The sequence below is a fragment of the Anarhichas minor genome, unplaced genomic scaffold, assembly GCF_050575085.1.
Source record: "Anarhichas minor isolate MPS153535 unplaced genomic scaffold, ASM5057508v1 ptg000011l, whole genome shotgun sequence".
NCBI classification, from domain to species: Eukaryota; Metazoa; Chordata; class Actinopteri; order Perciformes; family Anarhichadidae; genus Anarhichas; species Anarhichas minor.
The window spans coordinates 15,991,575-16,003,999 of record NW_027466457.1 but is presented as its reverse complement, the minus strand read 5'-3'; the positions used below and the strand labels follow the sequence as shown (position 1 = coordinate 16,003,999).

General features: G+C 39.5%; 1 protein-coding gene across 4 annotated transcripts; it reads right to left on the bottom strand.

Annotated features, from left to right (window-relative positions):
* Window positions 1–1,267: 1,267 nt before the first annotated feature.
* deaf1 (DEAF1 transcription factor) lies at window positions 1,268–11,734 on the bottom strand. 4 transcript variants are annotated; one of them, XM_076089662.1, is made up of 13 exons: window positions 11,337–11,734; window positions 10,268–10,359; window positions 9,242–9,368; window positions 8,896–9,045; window positions 8,573–8,712; window positions 8,359–8,424; window positions 7,979–8,023; window positions 7,551–7,683; window positions 7,005–7,154; window positions 3,683–3,966; window positions 3,162–3,260; window positions 2,768–2,854; window positions 1,268–2,238 (listed from the first exon to the last, which is right to left on the bottom strand). In XM_076089662.1, exons 1-13 carry the CDS (start codon window positions 11,509–11,511, stop codon window positions 2,143–2,145), a joined length of 1,644 nt encoding a protein of 547 aa, XP_075945777.1. In that variant the 5' UTR covers window positions 11,512–11,734; the 3' UTR covers window positions 1,268–2,142. The 4 variants fall into 4 exon arrangements, with proteins under 4 accessions (XP_075945777.1, XP_075945779.1, XP_075945776.1 ...); XM_076089664.1 differs by having other exon boundaries at window positions 7,560–7,683; window positions 11,337–11,733; XM_076089661.1 differs by having other exon boundaries at window positions 2,768–2,857; window positions 11,337–11,732.
* Between the last annotated feature and the right edge of the window lie 691 nt (window positions 11,735–12,425).

Here is a 12,425-nt window from a genome sequence, read left to right as displayed (position 1 = left end):
GGAGACTTGGTTTGTAAAGGAAAACAAGCAAACAGGAACAACTCCGGATGTGAAGTGTTTTCTACGCTACACGCTCACCTGTTCAGGGACTAAATGTTCAGGTCGTCCCTCTGGTTGGTGCGTTTCACAGAGCGGAGACAAGAGACACTGTGGAAGGACTGCAGACCACGCCGATGCTGCAGATATGAAATGTACAATATCTTTGTGTGGACAGTTGATAGATGTTACAGGAAAGAATGAAGGCACACTAAATTGGAAATTCCAATCAGTTTTAAATTGATTGAAGTAGAATACAAGTATACAAATATTAATCAACAGGTATCCAAAAAACTAAAAGCCTCAAATATACACAAATATGGTAAACGGTAACCTTTGTTCATAAAATGAGTGTAAAAGGGAATACCTTTTGAATTATGTCAGAGCATTTGATTCATTGAACGTTGTCAGAATGTAATAAATGATTAACAAGCCGGCCTTCAAGTAAAAAGTACTAAAGTATAAGAATCAAAATGCAGTTTAATGCAGAACGGCTCATTTCAGAATAAAAAACATATAACACTGAGTTATAAATTGTGTCAACTAATAACGGGCATCTTACAGCAATCTATAATCAACATTTATTTGTTGATTATATTTTGTATTAATAATCTGAATCTGTAACATTCAGTAATATTAAGTAAATGCTGGTGAGTAAAAAAAGGACAATATGTCCCTTTGACATGTCGAGTATAATGAAGCATATAATGAAGAGAAGCATAATGAAGCATGAAATGGAAACACTCAAGTAAAGTACAAGTACCTCAAAATTATACTTAAAATGAGATCCTCAACGTGCTTCCAGTCAAAGAGTTGGGGGAAATCCACAGCTCTTATTATTACTTATTATTATGATGTTACTTTTACTATTACAAAGTTTATCAGAAAATGAGACTTCGGCAATCTGAGGAACAAAACGAGATTTTCATACTAAAAAAAGTATTTAAACTCAACCATAATGTCCACACTGCCTCAGATTTAGTCCTCCATCAGTGTCCACAAGGACTGTCTGTGTAAGACGTATGTAGAAATCTGTCCGTGAGCAGCAGCAGACACCTGAGCGCCGCTGGGACGGAGACGCAGAAGAATCAAATGTCATCCTGTCAGAGATATTAAAAACTAAACTCCGTCTTCTGCAGCTAAACTCAATATAAAAGCAGATAATACAGCAACAAATGTGAAACAGAAATCGTAATTGTAATGATAATAAATCAATGGAGAAGCTCTTAAAGATATTGTAGAAAACACTTTATTTATTAAATTAAATTCATTTATTTGTTCAAGTTCACCGGCGAGGAAACGTGTCATAATAAAAAAATAAAAATGACTTGATCAAAACTATATGGATAGCCACACTTTCCAGCCATATATAGATATTTATATCTATCTCTCTCTCTATATATATATATATATATATATATATATATATATATATAAGCTTTGATTTCTATCCTTAAGTTTGAATCACAAGTAAAAAACAGAAAAGCTACGGAGCTTCGAAATCCTAAGAGATGACCTTTTTTAAATCTTGAACACACAAAATAATATCAACAAAAAACTATTTCTTGGGTCTTCGGGGTTCTCGGTAGAAAACAAAAACTTTCAGTTAATAAAAAACTGTCTTTTAAGAGGAAGAACAAAGAAAACCTTTAAAATCTGACTCTTAATGATAGAAAATAATAAATACCATAACCAACAGACAGATAACTCATCTTTAAGTATTGTCCAATTTAATAGTATTTTTACTAGAATACTACTGAACTTTATCAACCAGGACAGGTTATTAATAAAATAATTAACTAATAAAATGTTGACAGATTAATTGATAATAAAAAAATTATATTTAGTTAAAGCCTGAAACCATCTCGTCTTGCTTCATGAAACAGCATACTGGTCGTGAAACTCATGATCCCACTTCTCTCCACAAACATTAATTTAAGTTTATACGATGAGGTCATCTCTCAGGAGTTCACAGACCGTCGTTTCCTGTCTGATCTGGAGGAAACCCTTCACAATAAAAGCTCCAGTGAGGAGATGTTAAGCCTTTAAAACAGACTCCGCTCCTCTTTGCACCATATAAGGACTTCCTGTCCGACGAAACAACCTTCATTTCACTTTGTCCATGTCCATGAGTGGCTCCTCCTCCTGGACAGACACGCCCCCTGATGATTGACAGCAGGTGTGCTGATGCTCCTTCCAGTCCTGCAGTGGGGAAAAAACACAAAAAAAACCCAAGCTGTGATTCTCTGCAGATTGTTTAAATTCATGTTTCTTTTTTACTATTGAGATGAAGCTATTTATACATTTTTGCATGTTTAACCTTTAAACCTACACATAAAAATCTGTGCTATTTTCTGAATCATCATATTTACCCTCATTTAATACTACAGTACTACTGCTTACGTAACACACACACACACACACACACACACACACACACACACACACACACACACACACACACACACACACACACACACGTACAAAACAAGACTATGTAAAGTCTCCAAACAGCTAACTGCTGCTAATAGCTAATAAATAGAGCTAATGTAATGTCTGCTTGTGTATCTTCTTCCATATGAGTTAATAAATCAACATCTGTCAGATTGTTTTAGAATCACACGTGTGTTTATTTCTGTATATTATATTATCCGCGTTAGACGTTTTGGTCGGGACATTCTTGAACATACAGTTAAATTAAAAGATGGTCGGTCCCTCCGGTGAGTCTTACCTTCCTCTGGCAGAAGGCGGAGCAGTAGTTGACCTTGTGACAGCCCGTACACTCGCTCATCGCCACCCGGCCGCAGTTCACACACATCTGCTGCAGGTGAACACATTAGGAAGACGTGAAGAAGACACAGGAGGTACGAACAGGTAACGAGCTGAGCTCAGTCCTCCATCATCTCACGAGCGACTCCTCTGGTTGTATAGAAGTCTATGAGAAAATGACTCTACTTCTCTCTTGATTTATTACCTCAGTAAACATTGTAAACATGAGTTTATGGTCTCAATCTCTAGTTTCAAATCTTCAATCAAGATTACAGTAGAGTTAGCTATTTGTAGGACGTCCGTGTGTAGGTGTGTGTGTGTGTGTGTGTGTGTGTGTGTGTGTGTGTGTGTCATACGTTGATGATGATCTCGGTGATGTCAGAGCTCCTCTTGGCCTCCGAGTCGTCCGGCTGCTGAAACGTGATCTGGTTCTGAAACGACTGAGTGAGACCACACTGAACACACACACACGCACACACACACACACACACACTGAGTCATCATCATTTATATTTATAATCATAATGCGTAAACATTTCCGGTTAATGCCACTGATCTAAAACTGAGGTCTTTATCATTTCCCAGTTTTTGTGACTCCTGGATTCCTTTCCTTGACTCCTCTCCTTACATCCTAGTCCCGTCCAGGGGAGACGCAAGCGGAGGAGGCGAGGAGGAGACGCGATGAGTTCTCATTTCAAAGAGACGTCAATATAATATGACGTGTGTCCATTGCTTTTTCATACAGCTTCATACTGTTAACTATGAAGCTGGATCGAGGAGACAAGGAGGCACAAAAGTGAGAAATGAGGAAGGCCCGATGTATGTGAGTGTGTGTGTGTGTGTGTGTGTGTGTGTGTGTGTGTGTGTGTGTCTTCACCTCCTTCCTGCCTCCCTGACTTTTGACCCCGGCAGTGTTTTTGGCCTGTTCGATGAGAGCCTTCAGCTGCTGGACGTTGCTCATCAGCGTGTTGGCCATGTCCTCCAGGTCCAGCCAGGTGTTCCTCTGCGCCTCGCAGACCGCCGGCCCCGCCCCCCCGACAGGCTCCACCTCCAGCCCGCTCACCAGCGCGGCCGACGGAGACGCCGCCGCCGACACCGTCACCGCCATCTTGGCCTGAACCGGCTGAGGGGTCACAGCCAGCGCCGGCAACGCCGTCAGCACTGAGAGAGAAGAAGAAGAAGAAGAGAGGGATGAAGGACACTAGAACACTGTAATAACACTAATTATGATTATCATAATACATTTTGATTGTATTGTCAGAGGTTTTCTTCACTACAACACTTTATTGGCTCACATCAAGGAACTACAAGTGACATGTTCTATGTAGTGTTGTCTGACCAATAGTCCAAAAACCTAAAAATATTTAATTTAAAGCAAAAAGAAAAAATATTCCTCACATGCGAGAACATGATACCAGATAAGAGTTGGAGTTTGTGATCGATAAATAATAAGAAATATGAATCTATTTAGAGAGTAATAAAACATGTCCCTCCCTGTGCACTATTTAGCTTCTGTTCTGATTCAGTATTTGAAATAAAAGATTTAGATTTACGTTCCTACCCTCACCTATGGTCACGAACTCTGGGTCGTGACCGAAAGGACAAGGTCGCGGCTACAAGCGGCCGAAATGAGCTTCCTCCGTAGGGTGGCCGGGCTCAGCCTCAGAGATAGGGTAAGGAGCTCGGTCATCAGGAGGGAGCTTGGAGTCGAGCCGCTACTCCTTCGCGTGGAAAGGAGTCAGCCGAGGTGGTTCAGCATCTAATTAGGATGCCTCCTGGACGCCTCCCACTGGAGGTTTTCCAGGCACGTCCAACTGGGAGGAGACCCCGGGGAAGACCCAGAACACGCTGGAGGGATTACATCTCCCAGCTGGAGAATGAGCTGGAACATGTTGCCGGGGAGAGGGAAGTCTGGGTCAGCCTGCTTAGCCTGCTGCCACCGCGACCCGACCCCGGATAAGCGGAGGATGGATTTAGATTTAGTGAATTTGTAAATTTACAGGTAAATTGTGCTCCTCTCTGCTAACTTATCACCACGGCGCTGTGATGCACAGGTGTACTTCAGGACCCCATAACATCACCGTTAGATACGATAAAAACTTTATGGATTGAAATTCAGTTGTTGTAGAATAGGGGCAGAAATATATACATATATATATACACACATACATATACATATATATATACATATATATATATATACATATATATATATACATATATATATATATATATATATATATACATATATATATATACATATACATATATACATATATACATATATATATATATATATATATACATATACATATATACATATATATATATATGTATATATATATATATATATATACATATATACATATATATATATATATATATATACATATACATATATACATATATATATATATGTATATATATATATATATATATATATATACATATATATATATATATGTATATATATATATATATATATATATATATACATATATATATATATATATATATATATATATATATATATATATATATATATATATATATATATATACATATATACATATATACATATATACATATATATATATATATATATATCAGACAGACTCATCAGTCGATCATCAATCAACGATTTATGAGGCCGCTATCGAGGAAACTGAACATGATTTAAGTGTTAATAACAATCATATTATTTACTTTCATATACTACATTATTAGTTCCACTTCTGAAACCAAACAAACATTTTGTTGTGAAGAGTTTTTAAGAGAGAACACATTTTGAACCAGAACTAACAGTTTCCACTGTGGTTGTAAAGTACATAAAAGTACATAATAAAACATGTATATATAAAGTTTTACTTTGTTATCTTTCCCTTTCCCTTCATATCGAGACCTCACGTCGTATTCTTTAGACAATATGCAGTTATCTGTCTCCTGGATGTTAATGCTGATTATTTATTAACCGACCAAACTACTGTTTGCTGGTTTTAATTCTTTGTATTGTGATTTAGCTGCTTTACGGACCTCTACTGACAATAAATAAAGAAGGAACAGAACAAACTGCTCCATCGTTTGTTTGTCTTGAAATTTGTTTTTTTACAATCAGTTTTAGACCGTCGTGTGGTTTTATGAATTGATGCACATCTCCACACACACACACACACACACACACACACACACACACACACACACACACACACACACACACACACACACACACACACACACACACGTCATTAACCTCGGGGTGAAGGACAGAGAGGCAGTACTGACAGCTGGATCACTGCTGTGTGTCTGTGTTGCCCAGCAGTCAGATAACAACATCAGGAGCCTTCCAGCCAATCAGAACAGACCCAGTGATGGTTTAAAAAGGTCCAATCAGATCAGTTTCCAACATTTTTAAATAACAGATGCTTATATATTTATAGCAGCTTGAGTTCTGCATGAAATATCACCAGTTTGCGTGTTTTGTCAGCTGATAATATCATGAATAATAGAAATGGTCCGGAGTGAGGGGGAGATCTCTGATTGGTGGATCAGTCCCACGAGCCGACCTCTCCTGAGAGCTCATTACAGAAGCACGACAGCCAATCAGAGAGCAGCCGCCGTGCTTCCCCGACACCTGATAGGATGATGGATAGGCTGCGGGTCAGCGGCGATGCAGGGGATTGTGGGACAGATGATTAAGGAGGAGGACGAATTAAACATCCTGGACGACCCCCTTGTTTTTTTACATGCAGCAGATGTTGAGGTTTTTCAAAGGATGAGTGAATACGAGGAACCTGCTGGTGGTCAAACACAGCAGGATTCATCTCAAAGTCGAGGAAGGATCCTTAAAGTTTCAAGAATGCTACGTCATCGAATCCCGCCCGAGGCCTGTCACAATGTCGAGGATGCTTAAAAATATACCAAGGATTGAGTCTTTCAACGTATAATAAAAGTATTATTATTATTTCCTTCAGAGGACTTCAAGGATGTGTGTGTGTATCCTGCACACTCCCAAAACACCCACAATCCTTTGCACAATGATGCATTTCCTGTTCCTCGATTTGAAAACAAGATAAACACTAAACTAAAGAAGAGCATGACGGCTGCTCATGACATTTTTTTTTCAAGATGTTTTGTCTTAATTATGAGATTTTTTGTCCCTGAGACACACAAACACATCGATGACGTCATGGACCGGGTACCTGCTGTGCTGGAGAACACCTCGCTCTGCGCCGAGCCCTCTGAGATGATGGCGGCGGCAGCGGCCGCGGCGGCGGTTGCGTCCCCTGTAGGCGAGCGCTCAAATGTCAAAGTGCCCGAGGTGGTGAACTGTCCTGACGGGGACACCGTGACTGTTGGTGGAGGACAGACGTGTTAAGACATGTTTGGACAAGCAGAAAACTTCTGAAGACAATGTTTAAATGTTCACACCACAGGTCAACTTTCACTGAATGTTCACGTCCTATTCAAAGGACCACCAACCAGTCAGTGTGTCAATATCTCATTCATTTAAATAACTCAGAGGTGCTTTAACAGGATGATGAGATGAGAATTTTAGCGTCGTTTCGCTTTATCTAATAATGGATATATTCCTCCTTAACTCTCAGACTTTTTATTGTGACTGTGAGCCCATGAATCTATGAAATAATCTGATTTAACGGACATAAACCTGCTGATCCTGAACCAGAAACTATCTTTTCCCTTCTTCTGCTGTGAGGCTCCACCAATCACAGTCGGGCTGAGGTCACCTGACGTACACGTGGTCCCCGGCGTCAGCGTAATGTTTTTGGTGGCGGGGAGCTCCTTCTTTGGAGAGGTGACCAGAGGCTCGTTGTCCTTCTTCCGTCTCTTGTACGGGACGAAGAGGCGGACTGGACCGGTCTGATGGAGATATGAGAAGATGCTTTAAATGAGATGAAATAATTAGTTTATGTTCTTCTTCCAATACTTCTCCTCATTAAATAAAAGAAGCCAAATTTGTCAAATGTTAAATGTCAGCTAAACTAAAAACTCTGTCCAAAACTGGTGAAATTATCATTTTAATCAGGAATTATCAGATCAAAGAACATGAAAAACAATACTTTTTAGTCTATAAAACATCAGAAAACAGTTTAAATAAATCCCAGGAAGATAAAACAAAGGTCACAGCTACAGAACAGAACTAAATTAAATTTACCATACTGATGTTTTCTGCTTCCAGAGTCTCTCCATCCTTTGGACACTGAAGAGAAAGAAGCAGACAAACACAAACTGAATCATCCTGCTGTCTGACTGAACTGATCCGGTTCATTCTTTTCTTTATGATTAACCATTAAATGCAATCGTTCCTTCAATTAATCCTTTCATTTATATATATATATATAATATATATATATATATATATATATATTATATATATATACTGTATATATGGCTTTCATAGAGTGCACTGTCATAATATTAAATTAGTGGATCATAATTACATGACAATTACTTGAGTAAATGCACATAGTGACATCCCGCCCCTGTCAGGACCAGGACCAGGACCAGGACCAGGACCAGGATCTGCTAACTCACCCCTGTCAGGTCATCACAGCAGGCTGCACAGGTGCAGGAAGCAGCGTGGGGGTTCAGGATACGCTCCTACACACACACATAAAAAAATACTTCAGCTTTGTGTTCACAATCAGCTGCTCTGCGTGCAAATAGTACAAATCGCTTTGTGTAGCGTCATATAGTAGCATGTACTCCTGCAGTACAGTGTAGTACTACAGATAGTATACAGTAGTACCTGTATGAGGCAGAGCAGAGGCCTGCCAGCGTATCTGATGCTCCTCTTCCAGTCTTTGCTGCTCGCTCTTCCCGCCAGACCCTCAAACTCGGTGGGGGTGAACCACTGCTGGTTGTGTCTGATGCAGCGACCTTTGCCCCCTGAACACAGATACACCAGCGTCAGAGTGGGTCACGACTCAGGAGACAGTACCACAGAGTAGAACAGTGTGACAAAGATACATCTGGTTCTTTGATTAAAAACAAAAAAGTCAGAAATGAGACAAAGGTACATGAACTATAATAAGAATAAAATAAGAATTCATCAAGCCTGCTGTTGATCACCTGATCCCAGCCGGGTCTTGTAGAGGACTCCGCTGGTGTTCCTGCAGCGCACCGGCAGCTCGCTGTTGTAGACCGAGGGGTCCCAGTTGTACTTGGAGCAGGAGTCCTTGTCCTGGGGCGGAGTCAGCGGGGTGGGTGGAGTCTGTGGGCCTGAGGGACACACACACACGGATCAGTCTGAGAGAGTGGTGGACCTCACTGCCACTCAAGTTCAGGTCTTTTTTCGGAGACAGCGGGAGCTTTAGTTAGTACTGCAACACACACACACACACACACACACACACACACATTCTCTCACACACACACACACACACACACACACACACACGCACACGCACACACGTACCTGATGTCATTGATGCTGCAGACTTGAGGCCAGTAGCCTCCACGATGCTGCCGTCAGTGTGAACCACGATCAAGGTGGCCTTCTGGGTGCTGAGACCATCACCCAGCTGGAGGGTTGCCCTCCCACTCTGTGACAAACACACACACACACACACACGGTATATACACTTAGATAAAAGAAGGTAATGAGGAGAAGCACAGAAAAGTACAATGATTGAGGTTCTAGTGGGCCTTTAGGAGCTTTTTAAGGTGTCCTTTAAACTTAATTTTATTTTTTATTAAAACTTTATTACAATTGTCATATACGTACAATTACATACATGAATGTTAACCTCTGCATTTAACCCGTCCTAAACATTTAGGAGTGATGGGCTGCTGCAACTTTGGCTCTAGTGTCTCGCTCAAAGGCACTTCGACACGCGGACAGTAGGAGCCGGGGATCGAACCGGCAACCTTGTGGTTAAAGAACGAGCCCCTCTAGCTCTAAAGTGACCACTCCTGTAAACCAGCTGTCTAATTATGCAGAGAAATGATTAATAATTTAGGTACTTAGTCCTGATATAACATACTGTAACTACACTTAATGGATCTGAGCTTTTGATCCACAGTGAACTGGGGACCTATTCAGAAACTTTGTTATTTGAAACACATTTGTTTCACCAGCAGATGGCAGTGTGCACTCTTTAAATAAAGCCTCCAGCAATGTGTTTACTCAAATGTACTTTTTGTTTTGTACTGTAATTACTATTTCCATCTTTATGACACTTCTATTCAACAACATTTCAGATGGAAATATTGTACTTTTTACATTTATTTGTCACTAATAGTTACTTTTTTACATATAAAAACATATGAGATGCTTATAAATGACACAGTCTTACATTACTAATCTACCCAGAAGTAAAAGTATTTAAAGATGCTGTTAAAAAACAGAAAAGTACATTTTGAAGCTGATCTGAAAGCGCAGCCTGTATAAGAGTGACACTGAGCATGTGCAGTAGTAGTAGTAGTAGTAGTGTTGATGTACCAGCACGTGTTCAGGGAGACTTCCTGACGTGGCCACCGTCGTGGTGAAGACGTTGTCCTCTCCAGCATGAACGTCCGTCACAGCCGTCACCTCTGATCAACGACAAGAATAAAATATGTCATTTAAAACATACATCTCCAGATCAGTACTTCTTCTGTAGTATAGCTACTACAGCACTCCTGTAATATGTTAGGATACAAGTATAATATCACAGGTAGACTTCAGTGAGATACACAGGCAATAATGGAAAGGATAAATATCACCAAAATCACAGGAACTATTCTACATTTGCCATTATGGGTGCGTTTTAGGTGGACTTTCAGCTGCATTCTCAATATTTCAGACATCAACCTAAAGTAGAATTTAAAAATAAATTCAGAAATGTATGAATGTTGCATTGTCATCATTATTTGGCAATCACTGAGGGAGCCTTGACAAACTATCTACCCTCACAAACTGACGTTACAATCTCAAAAGTGTGTGTGTGTGTGTGTGTGTGTGTGTGTGTGTGTGTGTGTGTGTGTGTGTGTTCTCGTTTAAATAATTTCTTAAAACACATTATTACAGACTGGCTTTTATGTGATGTCGTCGCTTTTCTGTTTTATTTTTCTTTGTTGATTTTACTAAATTATTTTACTAAATAAATATATATATATTTAAAAAAAAATATATATATATATATATATATATATTTTTTTTTTTTTAATTATTATTTATTTCTTTGTTGATTTGACTAAATTATTTTACTAAATATAAATATATATTATTTATTTATTTGCTGATTTTACTAAATTTTTTTACTAAATATAAATATATATATATATATTTTTTTTTATTAGTTTATTTTTATCGTAGAAACTGTCTCACTGATCTTGCTGTTGTTATTGTCTTGTTGTTGCTTTGTCTGTCAAAGCATTTTGTAAACTCTGTTTTTAAAGGTACTGTACAAATAAAGTTATTATTATTATTATTATTATAAACACGAAGTGCCGCTGTCAACACTGCCATTATTATTATCACACTGTGCGTTTCAGCGCCACCCATGCTCAGCTCAGGCCTACTAGCTTGCCTGCATAAGCCGCCTCGGCCTCGTCTGAGTTCGGCATGGACTCGGCTTCCATGTCGAGGTTTCCCGGGTCCGCCATCACGGCCATCGTGGTGACTTCGGCCTCCGATTCGGTATCCGAGCCCACTTCCGGTTCATCCAGCACGAGCGCCTTCGTGGCCGAGTCCGCTTCGTCCATTTCCCTAACCGCCGATACGACAAGAGCCGAATATGACCGAGCAACAACCCGAGAGGGCCAAGCGCGTGGGTCCCGAGCGCAGCCGAGTCCGGTACGAACTCGAAACGAATCCGCAAAAACGCTTGTAATCCGTTCACCGAATCGGCGAAATCGACGGAACACGTCCAAAAGCTGTTCCGGAGAGACGGCAGGAGGACGGCCGCTCGGCTGTTCGTTTTCTCATGAAGTCTCAGGAAAGAGATGCACCGGAGAATACCGAAAGAACACGAGTGGATCCGAAGCGACACACAGCGGCCAATTCACACACATGCAGAGAATAACGTGAAATATATTGGAATAAGAGAATATAATTATAAAGACAATTATAGTTAATATATTTTTTAAATATTATTTATTTAAGAAACGAGTTGGAGCTTTGCAATCAAGGCGGTGGTGGAGGAAGTATTTAGATCCTTTTCTTAAGTAAAAGCACTTATACCACACTGTAAAATATTCAGTTTCAAGTAGAAGTACAAGTAGTTGAGTAGAAGTACAAAGTATGATTAAAAGGTGATACTCAAATAAAGTACAAGTACCACAAATGTGTACTTGAGTAAATGTACTTTCCACCATTAAACCAAGATGAAATGTTATTTCTAGGCCGTAACTACCACTGAGAACACAGTATTTTCTATATTTTCACTGGCATTTTGGGATTAATTAGATATGGTATATGATTAAAAGGGTCATTACATTACTTTTACTCATTTATTCTACTTTTAGGCCGGGGTTAAAATACTGCATTTCCCCGTCAGAACTTTATTCCTGATTTGACGCAATAGTCAGACCTCCATGTTGGGAAGTAATATTTACACAAATATATCTTTAATTTAATCTATTGCATCTGCTATGAATTCAAGGATCATCTTCAGAAA